Source organism: Notechis scutatus, chromosome 1 (genome assembly GCF_049901735.1).
Source record: "Notechis scutatus isolate UNSWTSFEM ecotype Mainland chromosome 1, rNotScu1.2, whole genome shotgun sequence".
Taxonomy (NCBI): Eukaryota; Metazoa; Chordata; class Lepidosauria; order Squamata; family Elapidae; genus Notechis; species Notechis scutatus.
The window spans coordinates 210,575,046-210,600,223 of record NC_142009.1 but is presented as its reverse complement, the minus strand read 5'-3'; the positions used below and the strand labels follow the sequence as shown (position 1 = coordinate 210,600,223).

The 25,178-nt window shown below is 36.5% G+C and overlaps 1 protein-coding gene across 8 annotated transcripts in view; it reads left to right on the top strand.

The window, feature by feature from the left end:
• Positions 1-25,178, top strand: part of MGAT5 (alpha-1,6-mannosylglycoprotein 6-beta-N-acetylglucosaminyltransferase) — a 140,848-nt gene that overhangs the window by 68,711 nt on the left and 46,959 nt on the right. For 6 of the 8 annotated variants that reach the window (XM_087950122.1, XM_087950127.1, XM_026665381.2 and 3 more), the window contains 4 exons: positions 2,414-2,795; positions 12,432-12,599; positions 21,564-21,640; positions 22,526-22,615. In XM_087950122.1, the coding sequence (XP_087806248.1) occupies positions 2,555-2,795; positions 12,432-12,599; positions 21,564-21,640; positions 22,526-22,615 (576 nt within the window). In that variant the 5' untranslated portion in view covers positions 2,414-2,554. The remainder of the gene's footprint in view (positions 1-2,413; positions 2,796-12,431; positions 12,600-21,563; positions 21,641-22,525; positions 22,616-25,178) is intronic. The other 2 variants (XM_026665385.2, XM_087950126.1) reach the window with 1 other exon arrangement.

Below are 25,178 nucleotides of genomic sequence, written 5' to 3'. Positions count from 1 at the left end.
ATCTTTTATTTTCCTAGACTTAAAGGATAGGGTCATTAAAGTTGTGCCATCTACAGAAAACAGGGGTCTTTTACTTTAAAAGGCAGGAGGGTTGTGAACATAATAGGACAAATGTTTTGTGATGGATTCCATTTTGTAGGGCTCAGCAGTATAAGAAAACATGTTTAAGCAGAAAATTGGAGACATTTCAAAATGCATAGTGCAATTAAGAAATTGCCTATATGTTAGATTCATTACTGTGTTGATACATGATCAATAACATTCTCAACAAAAATGAGATGGGTTTTGCCTTGTAATTTCTCTCACCTTCGTCCCAAATGTCTTTTTCCAGCTGTTCTATTGCATATTCTGCAGATCATATTCTGCAGATAATTTACTTCTGGAAGATACTATATTTTGTTTTATTTCATTTGTAGGATGTCTGAGTCCCAAATGACTGGGTATCTTACAACCAAAGCACAACTCATTAAAGGAAAAATACTTCAAACCAGGAGGTTCAAAAGTTGAAAAATCAAAAAAAAAAAAAATCAAACCAAAATAACAACAAAACCAAAAGGAGGCTCCATATTTGCCCTGTTCTGGAGGCCTGGAGGAAATTGGGTTTTCCCCAGTCTTTTTCTAAGCTCCAGGTCTTCAACAATTTCCTAATAAAATGAGGAGTATGGATACTCCACATAACTGAAGGGCAGACAGCTAGAGGGAGGCTGCCCCTCAGATAACTAAGGTCTCTTTTATGAACTGGATTAAAGGCAATGGCTATCATCTGAAATTGTACTTAGAAGTACTCTTCAACTTTTTTCTTATGGATCATCATGACTATTCTTAATTTTAAATAATTTAGATAATTTTCTTGTTAATCAAAAATCTGTTCATTCAACTGTAGTGAATGCTGCCAAGTCTCTTAGCCATACATATTAATGATAATAGGTTTATCACATACGCAAAAAGGATTTTGAGTTTTTTGGCTTGGACAGCAGTGGAATGTGGCGGATCTTCTGCAACCCAGAAATAGGTCCACCCAGAGATGCATCATGAACTGGACAACCATATGAATTCATTTAAATAAACAAATAATATACCCAAATGACTCCTGCACAGACCATTGCAGCTATTTACATTTATGACATGAATGTATGATTTCCCTGAAATGTAGGCAGATTATGTATTTTTGTAATTATATTTCACACTTCAGGAGTGTAATTCAGTCTGTAAGGTGAAGCTTAGAAAAAGATTGCGTAAATTGGGGAAAACCCAAGATTTATTCCCAACTTCTTTTTAGAGAAGTGTCAATGATATTTTTAAATACTCTTAAAACTGAAATTTAAGAAAGGATATTAAGGAAAGCTTTTTTATTATAATTATTTTTCCTTTTGAAAGGTTTACTGAAAACTTTTTTTTTTGATATGCCATTGTTCTTATCAAAACTGCAGACTTTTACAATGAAATTGGAATTAAATTGAATGTTTTGCAGTCATATCCTTCTAAAAATATGCCTCTGTGTTGCTATCATGTGAAAAAGCTCTCTGTAGAAATGAAAACTGAAAACATTAAATTGAATTCAAGTTGTTGAATGGTAGATTCTACAACTAGTGACATACATCTTTTGATGTAGTTCCAAATACGGTCTTGACTCTGATATTTATTTATTTATTTATTTATTTATTTATTTATTTATTTATTTATTTATTTATTTATTTATTTATTTATTTATTTATTTATTTATTTGATTTGCCAATTGTTTACAAGATAATAAGTATAAGTGTATACATAGTTGTGAATACATGAAATGGGTACATATAAGAAAAATAAAAGAAGAATAAGAGAAACAATAGGACAGGGACGGTAGGCACCTTGGTGCGCTTATGCACGCCCCCTACAGACCTCTTAGGAAAGGGGTGAGGTCAATGGTAAACAGTCTAAGATTAAAGTTTTTGGGGTTTGGGGAAGAAACTACAGAGTCGGGTAGAGTATTCCAGACATTGACCACTCTGTTGCTGAAGTCGTATTTCCTGCAATCAAGTTTGGTGCGGTTAACTTTGAGTTTGTATCTATTGTGTGCTCTTGTGTTGTTATGGTTGAAGCTGAAGTATTCATTGACAGGTAGGACATTGCAATGTATGATTTTATATACCATGCTTAAATCAGACCGAAGACGGCGTAATTCAAGGTTTTCTAGTTCTAGAATTTCAAGTCTGGTGGCATAAGGTATTCTACAAGGAGTAGAGGAGTGGAGAACTCTTCTTGTGAAATATTTCATGTCATAAAATAGGGAGTTGCAACAACTGCCAATTTACTGAGGAAATATATTGTGCTACTCAGAGGTGGGGAGTGAGTTAAATAAACAAATATAAAGCCATCTGGGGAGGAGGAATTTTATTTCTTTAAATCACCATATGCTTCTTTTCTCTTTCAGCAGCAGGATGGAATTGAATGGAGAAAGTATGCTGACTAACAAGCCAGAATCTGTAACTTCAAAATTGTGATTTGTGTGGACTACGCTGGGAGTTTGAGCTGCAAAATCTTTCCAAGGGATTCCAGAAGTGTATAAACAGCCATGGCACTCTTCACTCCATGGAAATTGTCTTCTCAGAAACTTGGCTTCTTTCTGGTGACTTTTGGCTTTATTTGGGGAATGATGCTCTTGCATTTTACTATTCAACAGAAGACTCAGCATGAAAGCAGTTCAGTGCTTCGTGAACAAATACTAGATCTCAGTAAAAGATACATAAAAGCATTAGCAGAAGAAAATAGAAATGTAGTGGATGGACCTTACGTAGGGACAATGACTGCATATGGTGAGTAGGTTTGCATAGATTCCTACACTGAAACAGCAATATTTCATGCCTTATTCAGTATCATCTGGCCAATCAACTCATCAGCCTATATAGCTGGGATTTAGACCCTTCCTTCCTTCCTTCCTTCCTTCCTTCCTTCCTTCCTTCCTTCCTTCCTTCCTTCCTTCCTTCCTTCCCTCCCTCCCTCCCTCCCTCTACTACAAGAATAAACAGTATCTCCTTTAATAAATTGTTTCCAGATGCTTGTGCTGTATGTGAACCATGCTGCCCTAATGGTTAGAATGCAGTACTGCGAGCTAACTCATTGCTCACACCAGGAGTTCGATCCTGACTGCTCAAGGTGACTCAGCCTTCCGTCCTTCTGAGGTCGGTAAAATGAGGACTCAGATTCTTGGGGGCAATATGCTGACTTTGTAAACAGCTTAAGAGAGGGCTGTAAAGCACTGTGAAGTGGTAAGTCTAAGTGCTATTGCTAAATCAGCTAGGCACATAAAAACTTGGTCTAGAGTACACAGGAATACCCATCTCCTCTGATTTAAGTTTATATATATTACAATTTTAATGAAGTATTGCAATGAGCATATGTGTATGCTAATAATAGCTTTATATCAATAACATGTATAATCATGGACCACTACTTCTTTGGGTTGCTGTTGTAGAGATAAAATGAAAGGAAATGTCCATGTAAGGCACTTTGGGCTCTTGGTGAAACAGCAATACATAAAGCTATGAAGAAAATAAGGAAATAAAACTACAAAATAGATGTTGATTTGATAATTATCTTCATATGAGCTTTTTGTCAGTGTATGTCTATAATATTTTAATTGAGACAAAGGGAAATTTACTTAGCCTTCTCTCTGCCCATTCAAAGAGGAGTAAAATTACAAGGTTTTCAAAAGGAGATCCATTTTTATTTATTTTTTCAACTTGTAATCTCTTAGGACTCCTGATATTAAACAAATATACATTATCTAAATATGCAGGATACATATAAGTACTGTATTAATGTGTAAGTAAGGACAAGTAAAATCTAGCAGCAGTACAAAATTTAAAAAAATGGACATCAGCATTCAATTCACAAAGCCTTTTCAAAAGACCTGTTTTCAGCTAGGTTCAAAGCAAACACCAGAAGGCTGATCCAAACAGGCAGCGCAACAAAGAACCAACACCTTCGCGCACATACAGTCCCCAATTTGAAGAAAGTGGAATAAAACCAGCACCTGATTCCTGAAACAATCATGTCAATTAGGCTGATTCTGGTAAAATAGTATGGTTCTAGAAGTTGACTTTAGACCTTGGATACCTGTTAAAAACAAGTCCACAACACAAGTGTGGTAGACTCCTCGCAATGTGTGTCAGATTACAAGTGGGGCAGTGCATTTTAAAACAACTTGAGCTCCGTGATAGTCTTCAAAAGCTGCCCCATTGGGAGCAGTAGTTCATCTGGGTGATGATGAAGACATGAATTATACTGTAGCTAAGTCCTTATGTTGCAGATACAACTGGAACTGGCACATGAGCCAGAATTGTGTAAAGGCCCATGTGGCTACTGTGTTTATCATCTGCCCAATCAAAAGGAGCTTTGTAAGGAGATTCAAGTTGAGGGCCTCCTACTTCATGCCTTAACAAAAAGTGCTACAATGCATTAAAATAATTCATAAGTTAATATAAAATTAAAAACTTTATATAGTGAAAAATAGGGTTAGAAATTTTCAAAAATTCTGTGAGGTCATTTACAATTGTTACTATAACTAAAGCCATTTAAACTAAAATTTTCAAAAAGCATTATCCAACCTTTCATATTTGGTTCAGGACAGCTTCAGTTTCCACTTTTGTTTTGTAAGTAGGCCTTCAGAATTTAAAGAATAATCACATCCAGTCCCCCAAAATTTAAAGAGATAAATCAGGTTGGTATCCAATCTCCCAGACAATTTTTAAAAAATCAGGAGAAGCAGAGAACTTGGTTGGATCTCAAGGGTATTTGCTAAAAGAAAAATGTGTTTCAACCATTGATTTCTCACACATCTCCCTCAGTCTGAAAAAGATAAAATAGCTGCAACCAGAGCAAATATAGAAGATTTCTGGGAATTTTAAATGTTGAAGTTACCCCTCATAGCAAACAAGAATTCACTCTTTCTGGATGTAGCATTGGTTTTCTTCCTTTGGATCATGGATGTTTACAGCAGCCTGAATAGCGCATTCACATCATTGTAGCTCTTAGCAGCTGTTTATATTTATAACGTATACATAACATTTCCCTAAGTTTGAATTTAGACTTTTGAAATTAAGGAAAATTGTGTGTTGCAGTAATTATATCTCTTTGTTCAGGGATGAATTTCAGTATGGAATGAAAAGCAAAGGGGAAAAAACAGTATAAGCTAGTAAATGCCCAAGATTTAGCCAGTAACTAACTTGCTTTTAGAGAGAATTATCAGTGGGGAAGAGCAAAACAAGAGAAATTTGTCTCCAATTCATTAAATGTTGGTTTAAGTGGTTGTCCATAGCAGGAAAGAAGAATCTTGCAGATTTTTGTGGATACGATGTTTCATTTGTTTTCTATTTTTATAAAGAAATTTCAAAGTTTGGGAGACTTCTATTTAAAAGTTGGCAGTGAGCAGTATGAGCTCAGCCTTTCCACTTTCCATTAAAAAAAAAAAAAGGTTAAGATTTAATTTTGGCCAGAGAACTGCTGCTTTAAAAAAAAAATCTTCCCTTTCCCAAACATATTGTGTAATAGCAGATACATGATTAAATATGCTGCTAGGACAGCAGCTAAAAATACATCACATAAAGGGCAAGAAACATTACCTGTTTAATTTCTTCCCCAATTGCTTTGATTTACCTCCCCATTTAGTGAATGTAAAAACAGAAAGAAAAGTGATACAACAATAGTATACATTATTTTCAGAAAACAAACATTTATACTACACTGATTTTCTCTTAATTACAAGTAGACCTCAACTTACAACCATTCGTTTAGTGACCATTCATAGTTACGACACAGAAAAAGGCGACTTATGAACGTTTGTCACACTTGCAACTGTTGCAACATTCCCATGGTCACATGATCAAAATTTGGATGTTTGGCAACTGGCTCATATTTATGATGCAGTGTCTTGGAGTGATATAATCACCTTTGTGACCTTCTGACAAGCAAAATCAATGGGAAAGCCGGATTCACTTAACAACCACATTACTAACCTAACAACCACAGTGATTCACCTAACAACTGTGGCAAGAAAGGTTGTAAAATGTTGCAAAGCTAACTTAATAACTGTCTTGCTTAGCAATGGAGATTTTGGGCTTAATTATGGTCATGTGTTAAGGACCACCTGTATACTGTAAAACCCTGGTTAAGACAATACGGTCGTTTAAGTAAGAATGAAATTTAAGAGAAGACACAGTATATACTTCCTGGGGAAAGCCCCTCTTTCAAATATAGGGTTAAAGGTAAGAATGAAATTTAAGAGAAGACACAGTATATACTTCCTGGGGAAAGCCCCTCTTTCAAATATAGGGTTAAAGGTAAGAACGAAATTTAAGAGAAGACACAGTATATACTTCCTGGGGAAAGCCCCTCTTTCAAATATAGGGTTTAAGTAAGAACGAAATTTAAGAGAAGACGCAGTATATACTTCCTGGGGAAAGCCCCTCTTTCAAATATAGGGTTTGACATCATAAACACACATTTTGCCTATGCTCCTCCAGGCAATTATAATCTTTCAGATACACTGGTCTCAGACTGTTCATAGTTTTATTAGTGAAATCCAGCACCTACTCTTTGGTTTCATACCAGTTGAAAGATAATATAATTGATCCAAACTAACATTACATCTTCTGCAAAGCACACATCAGCTAACGTTGTCCCAAAGGTGATTTTTCAAGAGTCAACTGGACTGTCTGGTTTTTCTCTGAAGATGTTTTGCTTCTCATCCAAGAAGCTTCTTCTTGGATGAGAAAGTGAAACATCTTGAAAGAAAAACCAAAAAGTCCAGTTGACTCTTGAAAAAGCACCTTTGGGACAATCATGACCTGGATGACTGAGAATCTCCATAGACATCAGCTAACATTCTAGCTCAGTGTTTCCAAACCTCACAGGGTGCCTATATGGATTTTAATTCTCAAAATTTTCCATAGTGATCATTCTGGCTGTGGAATCCTGGAAGTTCACCATCCTAGAAGATTTCTAGATTGGGAAATGGTCACATTTTGTTCGGCCTGATGTCTCTGAAGCTTTTCAAAGGAGACTGATCTAGAATGGATTTCTATAAGCATCTTTTGTATTTGTGTAATTGATTCATCCATCCGTCCATCCGCTGCCCATTGTTGACTGTCAAGTGGCTCTGGATAGCTATATCTTCTTTTTTCAGGGTGTGACATAGGTTCCTATCTGATGTTGGCATCAGTTTTAGTTTGTTAAGCCATAATCAGTCCCACTCTGCCCAGAGGCAGGGCCGAATTTTTACCATCTCTTTGAAATTTGTTGAATTGGAAGGCTAGGCATAATAACATCAGTTTTACTGTATACCCTGCTCTAAATCTCAGGTGACATTTCCCCATTATTTCATGCAGAGCCTAAATATTTACAGGAGTAATCTCCACAAATAAATAAAGATGAAAGAATTCTTTTTTCCTGAATGTTAGGACACATAAAGATGCCAGTGTTAACCAGACATGTTAAGAAGCTTTTAGAATGAATCGGAATGTACGATACTCATTTTGTCTAGTTCCTGTAAAAGTTCTTTTACTAAACTTGGTGTAACATCAAAACATTTCTACTGTTTTAAAGACTTATTTAATATAGTATACCATCTTGAGTTACATATGAAAAAAAGGTGAAATAAAAATATAAAAAATAATAAAACATTTTTGCCTACTTAATACAGCGTTTAGAATCTGTAGACAACTGCAGAGATGACCTTAGAGAAACTATATGGTGATTGTTAGTAGACATGAGTGTAGCTCAAGAAAAGAAGAAAATATAAGAAAGAAATATAAGATCATGCCACTTTGTTGTTAGGCCTTAAAATTTCTGCAGACAGTCCTCAACTTACAACCACAGTTGAGCCCAAAATTTCTGTTGCTAAGCGGGATAGTTTTTGAGTGAATTTTGCCCCATTTCACAATCTTTTTTTGCCATAATTGTTAAGTGAATTGTTGCAGTTGTTAAGTTAGTAACAAGGTTGTTAATTGAATCTGGCTTCCCCCTTGACTTTGATTGTCAGAAGGTCGCAAAAGGTGATCAGATGACCCTGGGACACTGTAACCATCATAAATATGTGCTAGTGCCAAGCAACTGAATTTTGATCATGTCACCATGGGGATGCTTCAACCATGGTCATAAACATAAAAAATGGTCATAAGACTTTTTTTTTTCATTTTTCATTGTAACTTCAAATGGTGACTAAACGAACAGTTGTAAGTCAAGGCTATCTGTTTTATGGCTTATTTCAATAGAGTAGAATTCTGGAATTCTAATATCTCTGTTACCTGATCTGGCCTGTGTCAAAGGCTGGCAGAGTCCAACCAGATGCCAAAGGATAGTCCCCAAGGAGGAAATTAATAAGAGCATTTGCAATATAAGCAATGACCTCTGCATCCAGATTCTGTCTTGATTATCCGTAGGAACTTTGAAATAAGCCAGTGATGGACTTTATAATTATATAAGAAGCTTTTATTCCACACATTATGGATAGCACAAAAGTAAAGTATGTGCAATAGAAAAGGAAATTAATGGCATTGAGCAGATTGTAGAAGGGCTTATCCATTATTGAGGTAAGAATTTTGAGAGTAGTGCTTTACATGGATTTATTTACATAAGTACACATCATTTTCATGATGTCACTGTATAAATTGGTGCAGACAACATTTGTGTAGTGAAGTTGTGATGCAAACTGCAGTGGAAATATGCTCTGCTGCAGGAGAAATCAGTTGCATTGAAGCCTAGTAAAATTAGGTTTCACTGGATACTTTTTACAAAACTGCCATCACTTCAAGATGATTAAAGGATTCAGATTCTGCAAGTAATTTCCAAGTAAGAAATTATATTTAAAAGGTCCACAGTCTATCAAATAGCAAAATAAGTTCCCAGATAAAATCATTTTGTTGACACACTGAACTTAGCAAAGTTTTGAAAGTGTAGGAGGATGTTAGAAGAATTTTAAAATAATGTCCTCTCTAGTATTAAGGAGTTGGAGGATCCATTATAAACAATGAGGTTTAATTACTGTGTAAGTATCCTCTTGAATTCTCCCTACATATTTTATTTTGCTGTCTGCATCTGTAAAAGAGTTTAGGAATTACTTGGACACACACACATAATAGCAGAAGCAATAGCACTTAGCACTATAGCACTTAGACATATATAGCTGCATAGTGCTTTACAGCACTCTCTGAGTGTTTTACAAATGTCAGCATATTGCTCCTAATAATCTGGTTGTTCCAGTTTTAAAATAACCTATCTGCTTCTACAGCCGTAGAGGTGCAGTGGTTAGAATGCAGCATTGCAGGCTAATTCTGCTGACTGCCGACAATTTTACTGACCTTGGAAGGATAGACGGCTGAGTCAATCTTAAACTGGCAAACTGCTGGCAGTCAGCAGAATTAGCCTGCAATGCTGCATTCTAACCACTGTGCCGCTACGGCTGTAGAAGCAGATAGGTTATTTTAAAACTGGAACAATTATTAGTTGAAATAGTTCAATAACGCAGTATGAGTATTACATGAAGAAAGGTCCACAGTCTGTCCTATTAGTTAAATTTATCAAGCTCAGAAGAAAATCATTCATAATCATACATAAAGCAAAGACAGCCCTTTTATCTTTTTATGTAACAGATTTTAAATACTTTTATTTAATTCCTAATGTTTGTTATCTGGGTATGCTATTTATCATCTTTATATTTTTTGTGATGTTTACTTCTTTAATTAATTAATTTAATCAGAAGTTCCCCTTAATAGTGTAAATGCCTTCTTGGCCCACTTCTCTAACGATACTAAAATGAATCATTTACAAAACATCCCAACAGGATAGCAAGTACAGGTAATCTTCAACTTACAACCGTTCAAAGTTATAATGGTGCTGAAAAAAGTGTCTTACGTGTCTGTGACAAGGAAGGTTGTAAAACGGGGCAAAATCCACTTAGCAAATGTCTCACTTAGGAACAGAAATTTTGGCCTCGATTGAGGTCGTAAGTCGAGGACCATCTATAATGAAATGTTACCTAAGAACAAGAAGTATCATTTTCTGTTTCTGCTTAAGATTATTTAAAATAAAGATGCAAACTTATTTGCTCCTCCTATATTGGAAACAAGAAGAAGTGGGGGAGAGAGAAGGAATAAATATATTCATGTACTATTATATTGAGCCATAATCATTCATAGTCCAAAACTAACTTGGAGAGGAAAAAATGCTTTCCTGCTCCTGAATGGGATCAGCGCTGCTTTATACAAACTGTCCAGGATGTTTCTTTTGCTATTGGTTTTCACTTTCTAACCTTTCTGTTTATTTTGCCAGAAGGCGCCTGCCTTTTTTCAAATGCTAAGTGGTTCTCCTTGTTTTCTCTCAACAACTGTTCTTTCCTCCACATCCTATCTTATCATCATGAAATCTTACTTATTTGGCAAAAACCGAAAGGCTGCAACTTCCCTGAATAGACCTGCTTACAGGTCAGGGCTTAACCTCCTTTCATATCTCCCTAAGTATCTTCTTCTCCTTCTCTGTCTGCAGTGGAAGCTGCTCTTTAGAACAAGTGCCCAATTGTTGCTTTGTCGCTTTTGTCTCGTTTTCTGACAAGATCACTGTCAGAAAGGTGGAGGTTGCCGTCCCTAGAAGCAGGCCTGTTGCACTGCTTTTGTCATTCGTGTAACATTAGTGCTTGTTTTGTAAAGCATGGTAGAGCCTCTACAGCCAAGATTTACATTCTGATTCTCCTCTTAAATATTGCAGATTGGCCAGAATTTGTGCTAACTTGTCCTTGAAAAGAATACATTTAAAGACTATTGATGTGCCACGTTTCTCCTCACAAGGATCCATAATTTATTCTTTTTGAACCTGAATAGAAGTTTCAGTAAGATAGCAGATGCTAAAAGCTGTTCCTGGAAGCAAAGTTTTTCTGCCTTAATTCTGTACGGCAAGGAAAACCAACTATATTATTGAAAATGACACCCTGTCTAAATTTTAACTTCATTTGCCTTGTGGTTTCTTCAGCTATAATTTTGTTTGCTATAATTGTCAAACTCTTGGTTCCGCAGATGAAGTTTTCAGTAACAGGGAACCTGGCAAGAAATTTTGCTTGTTAGAAAAATCTCCTTTGGGAAATTGCATTTATTGTCAACACTGGAGTTTCTGTAGGAAAAAAAAATCATTTCAAAAATGAAATGAAGTCATTTTTGTCAAAAGCTTAAAAAACAGAGATGCGATCTCTACCATTGCCATCACCCCTGCTATTGAAATGCACAGTGGCACTGTACAGGTAACCCCCACTTAACTACAATAATTGCTGCTAAATGATGCAGTCATAACACAAGCTGCTTAATGGTGGCAGTTCGGGCAAGTCTCAGGTTACCATCATTAAGCAGGGACCATGCATGTTGTTAAGAGAGGACCTTATTACATTTTCGAAGTTTATGCAGACTTTCCTATTGACTTGGCTTGTGAGAAGTCGAAAGGGAAAGTCACAAATAACAATCACGTGACTATGGGATGTTGTAGCGGTTGGTAAATCTGGGCCAATTGCTGAGTACCCAGATTGCAATCATGTGTCCACAGGATTACTGTGCCAAATGGAATTTCAAGGACCGTTTTAACTACCACTCATTCAGTGCCATCACAAATTTGAACAGTTGCTGAATGAGTGATTAGTTAAATGTCCACCTGTATTACTGTCCGCTGAATTTCTTCCGATTTAATTACTAGAGACAACGGCTCACAAACTGGTAGCTGACTTGAAAATAAATGAGTTAAAAAGGTGATTAATAAAAGTTTTATGTTCAGGGACATATGAAGTAACTTGACTACTAGGGCTGTGTAAAGCCTTTGAAAGAGGTTCATCATTATTATGAAAGCATAAATTGAATTATGAAAACAGCAGCGTCTTCTGTATTTTTCAATACTTGAAGAAAGCCAAGCAAACTGGACACATGTTTAGAGACAGCTGGAACCTGTGCAAAACTACTGCATGCATGAAAAATAAGAAGCTGTTTTTAATTATTAGAAAAGAATTGTTTCATATATACTCCTGCACATTCTGAAAAATCTACTCCAAAAACTGTGAATAAACAAGTCATTGCAGTTAGCATGATAAAAGGTTTGGTGTTTGAATGTATGGTACTATATTTGATTCTGCTTCAAATAGCAAAGCTATTATTTTTGTCACGGTACATTCATTTGTCACAACACATTCACATATAAAAAAAACACGGATTGCCATAAATGCTAATGCTGTATACACATGGTATATCTTTATCCTTACATTACTTAAGCAGATAAAATGAATTGGGGACTTCTAGGGGATATAATAATTTGCTTCAATTATATGTAGTATCATTGCTTTGAACCAATGAAAATATTGATTAGCTATTTGTTTATGTGTTTTTTTTTTGTAATGCTAATTGGTTTCATTTCCTTTCCTGATTTAGATTTGAAGAAAACTCTTGCAGTCTTACTGGATAATATATTGCAGCGCATTGGGAAGCTTGAGTCTAAGGTTGAGAACCTTGTAATCAATGGCACAGGTACAAATTCCACAAATAGTACCACCACTGCAATTCCTAGTTCGGGGACAGCTGAAAAGCTGAATGTTGCAGGTAGGTCTGAAGACTCTTAGTTTCTGCCCTTTAATTGTGAACTATATAACATAATATAAAATAGTCTAAAATAGATTTTATTATTATTATTTTAAAGATTCAGGGGAGGGGAAGGAAACTAAGGAAGGTTCCTCAATTTACAACCATTCAGTGACTATTCAAAATTTCAATAAAACCGAAGGAAGGGAGTTATGACCTGTGCCCAAAGTTACAGCTTTTGCAGCACCTCACAGTCACATGGTAAAAATTAGGATTTTTGATAGCAGGAATCTGATGCCAACTAGATCAGCCTTCTCCGTGATGATCAAATCAGCAAATAAGGGGAGCCTTACTAAGATTGACCTGGAATTTAATAGCAATAACCCAAAACCTGGGCCATTGTTGTTCTGCTGACCACTTAAATTGGTTGAGCGCAGGGGGCCAGAACATGAAACAGGTTAAAACATTGGGATTGTGTTCCCTTTGAGTGTCTCTCTCTATCTCCCAACCATTATATCTCCCCATATCCAACACCACTGAGATACAGTACCTCACCCTATTCATCCCTCCAGTTTGTTCATCCCTCATCCTCAACCTCCTTTCTCAAGCTAAAATGCATCCCCACTCTAAACAATATACATTACAGGTAGAAGAAAACCCGACAGGTGCTATAGCAACAGCTCTCAGCATCTTCAAGTCACCATGCCTCCCTACTCATATCTTCATCTAGCAAGAATACCCTATACTAATTAATCACTGGAATGAATTAATCAGAACAATTAATCAGTGGAACGGCTTACCTTCAGAAGTTATGGGTGCTCCAAAACTGGAAGTTTTTAAGAAGAACTTTGTCTGAAATAGTATGGGGTCTCCTGCTTGAGCAGGGAGTTGGACTAGAAGACCTTCAAGGTCCCTTTCAAGTTGTTAATTGCTTTCACCCATGCTGCAGGGAGCCACTTCACCAGTCTTACCCCTGGTTATTTATTTTATTTATTTATTTTATTTATTTGATTTGCCAATTGTTTACAAGATAATAAGTATAAGTGTATACATAGTTGTGAATACATGAAATGGGTACATATAAGAAAAATAAAAGAAGAATAAGAGAAACAATAGGACAGGGACGGTAGGCACGTTGGTGCGCTTATGCACGCCCCCTACAGACCTCTTAGGAAAGGGGTGAGGTCAATAGTAGACAGTCTAAGGTTAAAGTTTTTGGGGTTTGGGGAAGAAACTACAGAGTCGGGTAGAGTATTCCAGACATTGACCACTCTCACCCAGAGAAGAGTATCCAAGTACATTTACCTCACTCTCATCCACAGGCCCAAGATCCCCAGAGAAACCTCTTCAAAGTACAAAAACATGTTATTTGAAACAAAATAGTTCAGGATTGGCTTCACATATAGCTGAGAAGATGGTGGTCATGCAAAGCCTTCAGCAGCTGAAGAAGCCAAACACATTATCTGAAATGCTGCTGCTGCAGTCACTGGCTATCCACTATGTGATGTAAATTAATGTAGACACTGTCTCCACCATCTCCCAAGAATCCACTCTTTCCATTGTCTAAAGTATGGACAGAAAGTCTAGCCAGCAACCTATCATCTATACCTATATATCTCTTGATAGAGGACAGGAGAGCTTACTTTCTTTGCTGTCTCCATTATTGAGGTGTTCTTGGTGCTCTCTGAGTTTGCTTGTTCTCTTGCAGATGTTTCATTATCCAACTAGGTAACATCATGAATGCTAGTAAGGAGTGGGGTTTACTGTTGGTTTATATTCTAGTGGCTTAACCTGTCAGTGATGGTGAGGGTGATCTTAGAGATTCTTTGGTTGGGCTGTTTACTGTTGGCTTCTTTGGCAGTTTCTTGATTGGGATATTGATTACTTGATTGTTGGTCTGATGTTCATCTTGTAGCTAATCTATGCTGATCTGGGTGCTGATTATTGGTGGAGAAGTGCTTAGGTCTTTTTGTTCCATTTTTAGCTAGTTGGTTGTTTCTTTTACATAATCTATAGATGTTGTTATGTCTGTGTGTCTATTGATGGCTGATTTGTCAGAATGCTAGGCTTCTAGAAATTCCCTGGCATTTTTTGGACTTGGCTGGTGTAGGATGGTCACATTTTCCCAACCATTTTAAATTGTGGTTAAATCTGTCTGTGTGTTTCACTTATCTTTACCATCTTGGATATTGATATAATACATGAAAGTGAGTCCTGAGCTAAATCGTTTTTTCTTAAAATGAAGAGACATTCAATCAATCAGAATAGAGCTGGAAGGGACCTTGGAGGTCTTCTACTCCAACTCCCTGCTCAAGCAGGAGACCTATACCATTTCAGAATAATGAAACATTAAGAGGAAATACCTCATATCCATATTTCACAACAAAAAATGTAAAGATTTTTTTCCCATACCTGAAAATTTGTAGTCTATTTGTTCTTGGGCTTAAATTCAGAACATGTGTTTTATACGCATTTGCTTCTGAGAGACTTTTGGAAGTCAAATATCTATCTTCTGTTTAAAGGCATAACAATGCCTCTAAGTAAAGATTTGTAGTGCTTGTTTGAAGTTGAATTTCCAACTAAAATATTGCAGCCATTTTTATTGTAGATTCTGAAATACAAACATTTGTTTTCTTTTTTTGATGTTGTTTGATAGTTTTTATCTATCCTATGTTAAGTAGGGCTCCTTTTAGGCAGAAATTGTTCAAAATTTCTCAAGCCATAAGATGAAATTATATTATGAAATGCCTTCCAATGTAATGTGAACCTGGAAGCTGTGTGGTATTGCTTAAAAAAGTAATAAGGGTGTAATGAACGAGTAACATTTTCTGTTTTGCATTGTATTCCCTCCGGGCTATCTGTTCCTAGCTAAATCCTGACAGCTGTTACAGCTGTATGATTATTTAATTTATATTCTGCCTTTCAAGTAGGATATAGATGTGGTGGAGAAATACATTTTGTTCTCTCAGCAACTTTGTAGCTTGGCCATAGGAAATATCCTAGTGTGACTCATAAGTTTAATGATTGGGTGGACACTTAAACCTGGCTAGCCCTTGTTAGTTACATCCAACATCTGAACAACTATGTCACATTGTGTTGTAATGACGAGGCAGTCGAGTTGTTTGATCATGAACAACTGAATCATGATGATCTTTATTGGAGTCTAGTCTTGCATTTATACACATTTTTAGTTATCCTCCATCGCTGGTTAACTTTGATTACTGCTTAACTTTCGTTACTGTTTTGCACAGTAATCCATACAATTAATTATCTCTAGTTAAAGTCTAACATATGTTTACTTCCTCTCTCTAATCCTCCTTTAGATTGGTGACTTTGTTTACCTGAGTTGTATTTGCTTGGAAACATTCTTTATCTGAGGTTTGCCATCCAAGATTGGAACATTCCTGCAATTACAACTCTACAACATTGGCCACTCTCTGTTTGTTTTCTATAATGTGTGACACAGGGTAAGATACACTTCTTCCTTGCATGTTCATTTTTTCTTCCATTCTTATCACTCCTGTTATCTGTAATGGAATCACACCAGAATGACAGTCCTCAAGAACAGCCATATTCCCATACCTCATGCATATTCATTGAATACTGGGTAAGGTAAAGGTTTCCCGTGTCCAGTTGTGTCCAACTCTAGGACGCTATGCTCATCTCTGTTTCTTGGCTGGTGGTGCTAACATTGTCCAATGACATTTCCATGGTTATGTGGCCAGCATGAATATATGCCAATGGCACACGGAATACTATTAGCTTCCCATTGAAGTGGTACCTATTTATTAATTTTCATTTGCATGCTTTTGAACTGCTAGGTGGGCAGGAGCTGAGGCAAGTAATGAGAGCTCACCCCATTGTACAGCACTGGGATCTTGAACCCCCAGCTGTCAGTTTTCCAGCTCACAAGCTCAGGGTTTTTAACTACTGAGCCAATATGCCTCTTGGGACCAAAACATAAATCCAATGGAAAAGCGCTGCTGGTGGACAGGGCTATTTTCTGCAAAGGTAGAAATCCTTAAGATATGTGACATCATATCTTAGGCTAAAGAATACTAATAAAAAACATTCAGGGAAGGAAAAAATACATGAAATTTTGAATCCCAGAGTGACTTTAATGGGAATTTATTTTTTGTTTTGGGTTGTGGAGGCAAACTGAGACAGTAAAGAGGAAAGTATCCTATTTATGTTAAATTTATATTTACCAACAAAGAAATAAAGGGAGATAAATATCTTATTTATCTTTTCTGCTTTGGCAGGGCTTATTCGCACCCCTGCTATAGCAACAGAAAGGAGTAGAGTTGTCCATTATATTTTTAGGAGTTTTTGAAAATTTGCAATACATAGACAGGAATTGACATTTGTGATTTCCCTCTCCCTGGTGTTTTTTTTTAAGGTTTATTTTCTTGAAAGTTTAGAAATGATATAAGTCAGTTCAAAAAGAATCTTGATAATTTATCAACTAGTGCTAGAAATGGATGGACAGAGAGGCAGCATAGGAAATGAGAAAAAGGAAAATCTATTATTCCTTCCAGCTTGTGGCAGAAAACCAGTTTGGAGGAAAAAGGAGTACTTGTTTTAAAAATGATGAATGAAAATAATGTTAATTGCTTTATAAGGTATTGATTTTTGAGTTGTTTTTTTCTTTAGAAACATAGTTCTTTCTTCTATTTTACGAAGTATAATTGTTATGGCCTCTATCCTATTTACCATGTCTCAACAATCTTTCCCCTTTGGTTTCTTGATTTTTGTTTGTTTTTTATTTGTCAATCAGTCTGCTCATTTTTTTTCCTGGTTGCTATAAAGGAGCATGTTTTGATTCTATTTTGTGCTGCATTCTGCAACTGGGTACTGTTGTAATTCATGTTTAATTAAGAGAGAAATTATGCCTAATTTTTCATAAATAAAATTGCTATGCTATAAGTGGTGATACATTTCATGTTCTTAAAATGATAATATTAAGTGTGGTGTTTTTAATGAACTTTTCTGGCCTTCTATTAGTACAGTACAGCAATATGGGAAATAATTATTTGGAGGCCTGAAGTTGAGGTTAAATAAAGATTGGATATTCTTATTTAGCTTTGTGTAAGACTAAGATTAACTCCTTAGATAATATTCCACCTTTCTTCTAGGAATGCCATATAGAACACATTGCACTCCAACAATTTTTCCACAACTTACTATGGAACAGGTTCAGCTAAGAATTAATGACAAGCTTAACTCAAACTCACCCACCTCTTTAACAGTTGCATCACAGCATGGGCATAGCAGGAAAGGAAGTGTCATAGTCCCAGTTGCTGAGTTTAACCTTGCAGATTGTGGAATCAAGATCTGAATAGAATAACCTAAACAGTCTGATTGTGATATTTCATGCTCCATGTGAGTTCACTATTTGTAAGGTTTTCTGAAAATACCTTTTTTTTTCTTTTTTCCTAAGATGAACACATCATTTCAAACTATATATCTTGGGAGGATGGAGGGGAAAATTGATGATTGTGACATATTTAACTTATTAAGGAAGTTAAGAAGGAGGGATGAAGTAGACCAAAGGTGTCAAACTCGCCACATCATGTTGCAGTCACGTGACGTTTTGCAAAGTTTTTCCCCATTCGTGGAGCTGAGGTGGGCATGGTCTGCACGTGATGCATCCGGCCCACGGGCCGCCAGTTTGACACCCCTGAAGTAGACATAGCATATTAAGCCTGTCTCTGTCAAGATACATAAAAAATAATCATTGCTTTGTTAAATTGCCAGTTGCTTTTTTTTGCCTTGTGATCTTTAAACTGTACAGAAATAGTGCTATGTTGAGTGAAAAAAAGAAAGAGATTTCTGTCCTTCTAAAAAGAAAAAGAAAACTTGGTGATAATTATAAACAGACTTTACACTTACTTTCTTCCATGACAGAAAAATAAGTCTTCTGAATACTTCTCTTTGAATTACTTACAGATCATCTACTGAGTGACAGGCATAGAGCTCAGCCAAATTAGTAATTGTGTATAGGTTTCCTGTGTTTTCTAAAATGTCAGCTGTACAGATTAAGTTAATTATGCACAGGCTTTAAAGGGGATTGTCTTAATTACTGTGATAGTCTTGGCAGTTATCATGGCTAGTACTAAGGTCTGCCTTCTCTTCTTGTAGTTCCAAGGCCTTTGTTCTCATAGACGTCTCCCTTTAGTATCCATATATTTGTCTTCCATAACCTGCATATCAGATATATTGATGTAGCAGTTGCCAAAAATACTATAGTACTGTGATACTGTCTATAAATTTGAAAGCTGCAGTGCAATCATATCTGGGTATACCAGGTTGGACTGTTGTCAATCCCCTCATAACTCTTCCATTATGAAGTAATCCATTTGTGTCAGCAATTTGAGCTATGTAGCAAATAAATTACATTTGCACCTAACATACAAGCCTGTTATCTTCTTGATTTTATTTATTCTGCTTTTATATTGCTACATTCACTGAGCACTCGCGGTGGTTTATTACCATATAGTAAAACAACCACATAACCATCAAATAAAAGTAGCATATGAGTAAAAATGTGCATTGGACATAACCCACCAACAGTTATTTTAACTGTTAAAATCTCTTTTGAGCAGTTCTGTTTTCACAGTCCCAGGATATTTGGAGATAGGTTGCTGTATGGCTTTCTATGGAAAGGTTGTTCCAAAGGGTTGGAGCCATAACTGAGAAGCATTTTGCTTCAGTCTTTCGAAATTCCTGCAAAAGAAGCTCTTGATATCCTACGCAGGATGTCCAGAACAGGTGGAGAGGTACTACTTAAAGGAAATAATCCTGCAAATATCTGGGCACTAAGCCATGTAAGGCTTTATAGCTCAAAAGCCAGTATGGGTAGTTCTCAACTTACAACAGTTCGTTTTTCATCAAGGTTACAACGGTGTTGAAAAAAGTGACTTAAGACCATTTGTCACACAACCATTGCAGCATCCCTGCAGTCACATGATCAAAATTCAGATGCTTGGCAACTGGTTCATATTTATGAAAGTTTTAGCTTTTGGGGGCTCAATTGTGGTGGTAAGTCAAAGACTACTTGTGCTTTGAATCATGCTGTGATAAAAGCGCACCAATGCATTAACACTGATTGAAATATTCTCTGTGAAGATTTCTTACAGAGCTGACTACTACTTTTAGCACTTATTTCCAAATAACTCTATAAAGTCAGTCATAAGGCATTGTGGTATTATCAGAAGTAGCCAGGGCACCTCCTCCAGGAATGGATGCAGCAGATAACGCTGGTATGGCTTCCACCTTCCTATCTGGCTATAGCCATGAATTTAGGAGGCTTGCCAAGATCTGGACTTGCTCCATCAGGAAGCCTTCAGTTTGTGGATTGTCATTTTGTTCCTGTTGCAAGTTCAAGATAGTAGAAACACTAAGCAAGATGCATGTACATAAATTCCATTTTAAAAGTGTTTTATTATAAAAATAAGCTTTTTTATTAAAAAGAAATATTAATTAACACTTTTTACTTCCACAGCTATCTTCTCTCCTCTTCCTAACGCATGGTATTTTTACATAAAGCCTAAACTGTTCGATATATGTAAGGGAAATCAGTAGCTTGAAAAGGTGATTCCAAACGTTTGGTTTGACATTCCCATCCTAAGAGAGTTTTCATACTTCAGTAACTGTCAACAGAGCTACTATTAATAGAGCAAGCCAAAATTAGATATTACAGGGCTACAGAGAAAAAGTTCTGCTGAAAAGAAATCTATTTTAAGAATAGAATTGGGTTTAGAGAATTATTGCTTTTTTACCATAGTTATTGCTACACAAGAATTGAAATAGTCTTTTCTGCTTTAGTTATTATTTGCACCACATTTTCTGTCTGAGCCACCTATTACCTACCGTTAGTTCCTGATGTTCCACCCCATTATATGATTTATCAAGCATTCCTGCTCAGCAGAAGGATACATGGCTTTAAGCTAATTATGCCTACTCCAAACTCGTTTCCATATGATACAAATTAACATAATCCATATGATACAGATTGAGCTTTCTCATGTGTAACAAACATGTCAGCTTAAAAACTCTGCCTAAAGCTCTTGAGGACCCATCAGATTATATCACTGCCCAGTGATAAATCATTATAATAGATTTTTTTTTATTATTATCATGCTGGGGGGGAAAAAGAGCTATTTATCCAAATGAACTAAATAAAATAAAATGTAAAATAAAATGACTGTAACGGTGGGGTCAACTTCCCATTACCTCACTGTAAAATTTCTGCCCAGTCAATACCACCAGTACAAGAGTGTGGCACAAAGTATATATCTTGGTTTACTGTCTTGTTTGTTGTCATGGCAACCTTGAATTCCTGACTTATTCTGTCATAACATGAAAGTTGCTCTCAAAAATCGTTAGCCTGGGAATCTTCAACATGTCTGACAGGTTACCAAAACTTTGGAATCCCAACTGAGTTGAATAACAAAATGAGAGAAGGTTTTGGATCCTACAGTTCTCACTAATATCCATTTCTGTCTGTTTTTACACATATAATAAAGTATTTTAAATGCATGTATTTATTGGAAAACTCCGTTTTAATTTTAACGGGTTTTGAGCCTTTATCTACTCTTCTTACTAAAATTGTTATTCAGGCCTTTGACTTCCATCAGCTAATTGAATGATAGCTGTACTTTAGTTTAACGAATAGGTTAATTGCATTTCTGGTTAAAAAGTTAGTTGTACTTAATTATAAATGATAAACAATTATTTCCATTAATTCTTAATAACCTCTCATGTCTGAGCATATTTGATGCACATTCCATTTATTATTCCTTGGTTTCATGGCCCTTTTCCAATTTCCCAGCAAAGAGATGAGGAAGAAGACTGTTGCATTTTTAGAACTCCATAAGTATCTTGGCAATGATTCATCCTCAGTCAGCTGAGGTGGAAAAAATGCTAATCTCTTCTCATGTGTTTAATATTACGTATTACATTGTGTTAATTTTTCTTCTTCAGATCTCATTAACGGAGCCCAGGAACAGTGTGAATTGCCTCCTATGGATGGTTTTCCTCACTGTGAGGGCAAAATAAAAGTAAGCTTCATCTATTACACCATTTATTTGCCTGGATGTATTAATTCTCCAACAGAAAATGTTCTGTTGCTCCCATTTCATCTGACAATTTCTTAATTGATCAAAAGACTGGGGTGAAAAAAAATGCAATTGTCTCTTAGCATGTGACATATTACTATGTGAGTATGATAGCTGAAGCAAAGTAATAATTCATAAGGGATCAAGTAATTGATAAGGTATTGATTCAGATGCCAAAAATAATGTATAAACCTCTTCTTTATGAAGAAGTTGAATAGTAAAATTGTAATTTGCAATTGTATTTGAAGGGCAAGAATAAAAAGAGCCCTTCTGTGAGGAGATGGGTATCTAGGAATTTTGACATAAATATATAAATACATAAAAATGTTAGTTTTCTGTCTCATTTACAAAGACAAACCTGGTTGGATGAACTCCATATAAACAATGTAAACTTCTTGTCACCTATGTGGATAAAAAGCAATAGACTTATATACTGCTTTTTAGTGCTTTACAGCCCTCTCTAAGCAGTTTAGTCAGCATATTGCCCCCAATAGTTTGGGTCCTCATTTTACCGACCTTGGAAGGATGGAAGGCTGAGTCGACCTTGAGCCTGGTGGGATATGAACTGCCAAATTGTAAGCAGCTGGCTGCAGTAGAAGCAGCTTTCAATACTGCACTCTAACCACTGCACCACAGATCAGCATTTCCCTATAAATGATAGCAATTATCTATTCCAGATAACTGAACTTTGCCTTGACCTTGTTGATTTAAAATGCTATTACAGCAGTGTACTTAGTATTGCACCAAGATTCATAAGAACCCAAACCTGTTGATTGAATGCATATGTATTTTTGTTGTTGTTGTTATTATTGCTGCTTTCCTTTCTAGTGGATGAAAGATATGTGGAGATCAGATCCTTGTTATGCAAGTTACGGTGTTGATGGGTCTACATGCTCATTCTTTATTTACCTCAGTGAGGTGAGTAAATTTTCATTTCAACTAATATATTATGTTTTAGTGAAGTTGATCTGAAAGCATCTGATAAACAGGTAGTAGTATGTAAAATCTTGGGCTATACATATTTGCCAGTCTTTAGAGTAAAAGAGTTTGTATTGCTTATGCTGCAAGAGATTACTATAGATATGCCTATGAAAAATTACTCTAATTTATTAATCTAATAGCATGAAAATATTAAGTTTTCATTTTGCTGTACAAATTTCTTTCCTGAGGAAAATGGCATCTCCTTTTCCTCTTTTCAACTAATTATAATTTATCAATATGAACTGGGTTTAGATGCCAGAACGAGCTCTGCCATTCTTTGAGGAAATGTTTTGCTTTAATGAAGGCTGGCTTTGGGTTTTTTTTTGCATGTGGCCCCTTTTAGAGCATCATAAATCAGCCTGTTCTGACCCAGGCTTAGCAGAACCAAGAAACAGAGTCCTTGTCCCGAAAAACCCCTCTTTATTTAGTTACTGTGAATTCATGGCATTCACATACAGAAAAGTCCTGGCAATAATCCTCCCAAGAGTTAATTGCAAGAACAGACATTACCAGTCCTTGGATAGTTGCCAGGCCAGAGCTTCAGTAGCAAAGCTGTAAATTTTAGGAGTCTGATAAGCAAATCTTCCAAAAGAAATGTGAACTAATAGTCTCCTGCAACCACCACTCTCCATTTGCTTCTATTTATTCCCTAAGGAGGGGCCATTCAGCGTCCATGTGTGCCTTTCCTTCCGAGTTGGCCCCTGTTCCTTAATTGTTCTGCTCTCCTGACAGCTCTGCGCATTCGTGCATCTGGAACAGGCTCCAACCATTCCTCCTCCCCACTTATCTCCGACTCTGTAGGTAGTTGGGAAATGTCAAACAGCCCCAGCCCCATCTCTGCTTCTGACGCAGAGCATCCATCAGAGTCTTCCCCAGACTCGAGAACTGGCCCAAGTTCCTACCCATCCTCCTCACTGTCCGAGTCTGCCACCAGTTCTGCTGGCAGCTGGCGGGCCACAACACAGCCACTCTCCTTTGCCTGTTACTGTTGTGTTAACGGGAAGTGCCAAGTAGAATACAACTAGTTCTTGACTTATGACTATTCACCTAGCGACCATTTAATTACAACAGACCTCCCCGGGGATATTTAGAACCTGGTTCCAACATTCCAACCAGCAGACAGGGGATCAATCATGTGACTGCATTTGGGTGCTCGGCAACTGGCTGCCAAACCCAAGGAACCAAGAACAACATGAGGAATTAGTTCAATGTAGTTTCTTTACCCATGCAGGGTCCATTACAGCCCTAAATTGAGGACTGCCTGTATAAGCAAACTTCCCCTGGTCAATGGCTTCTTTCATTGTTGCTAGTTGCCTTCTGAAATTTGCTCAACTACAGTACCAGAGTCAATACAGTTCCTTTGTTCCTATTACATTTTAACCAATGGCCAATTTAATTCAAGTATGTTATATTGAATAAAAATGAACACATTTATTACTGATTTGTTAAGTATTGACTTAGTATGTATGTATAAAGTAACAATTGATAATTGATCATAAAAGAATCAGAGTTTATAATGGTTACTGTAATTATTTATGGCTCCTGATTTTTTTTGCTTCAGTCATTGCAGTGAATACATTGTCCTATTAAACTATTTTAATTTGTTTCAGTTCATTCTTCCTCCTCCTATTATACTATGTAAAACCAATGCTCTTTCCATGGTTATGGAATTTCAGAGGAAGGTCTGAGAGCCATGTGTTAATTATTCCAAGTTCCTATGTGTTTTGCAGACACTGGGTTGACCGGCCACCTCTGTTTTGAATAGTAGTGTACACTCATTTCTTCCCAGTTAGTATCCCTGCATGTTACAACAGGACAGAGTTAACACTTCAGTTTTGTCCAGTTCACACATAACAATTTGCTGTTAGCTGTACACAGCACCAAAGTTCTACTTATAACAGAAAAAGAAAAGGAGAAGGAGCAAACAGTATTTCCGGCAAATCTTAGGGACTTTTGAAACTGGTAAATGGCCTCACAATTAAAAAAATATGTTCCGTTAATGTGAGATTGTGCTGAAATGTAGTCAGGGGTCCTAGGTAGCTTCTTTTCAGAGAGCAAAGGGGCAGCGTAGCTTGGAATAGGAAGAGGGTAAAAATGGATTCTTCCTAGCAGTTCACAGAGTATATCTATAGTTATGCAGATACCGGAAGTTGTTTTAATCCTGCAATATTCCACACCAGGGGTGTCAAACTCGCGTCATCACATTGTTGTCACATGATGTATTGCAACTTTCCCCCCTTCACTAAACCAGAAGTGGACATGGCCAGCGCATGACGCATCCGGCCAGTGGGCCATGAGTTTGACACCCCTATTCTACATGAACAACAATAAAGAAGCTACTCAGAAGTAACTCCATGTGTTGTTCTTGGTCTATGGAGTCTGATAAATGTTTTATCAATAAAAAGTCTTACACTGATCTATTGTAAGCAGTGTGGTTTAGATCTGTTTGTTATAATGTATAGTTTTGTATGTAAACATTTTGAGCAGGTACAGTCACTAT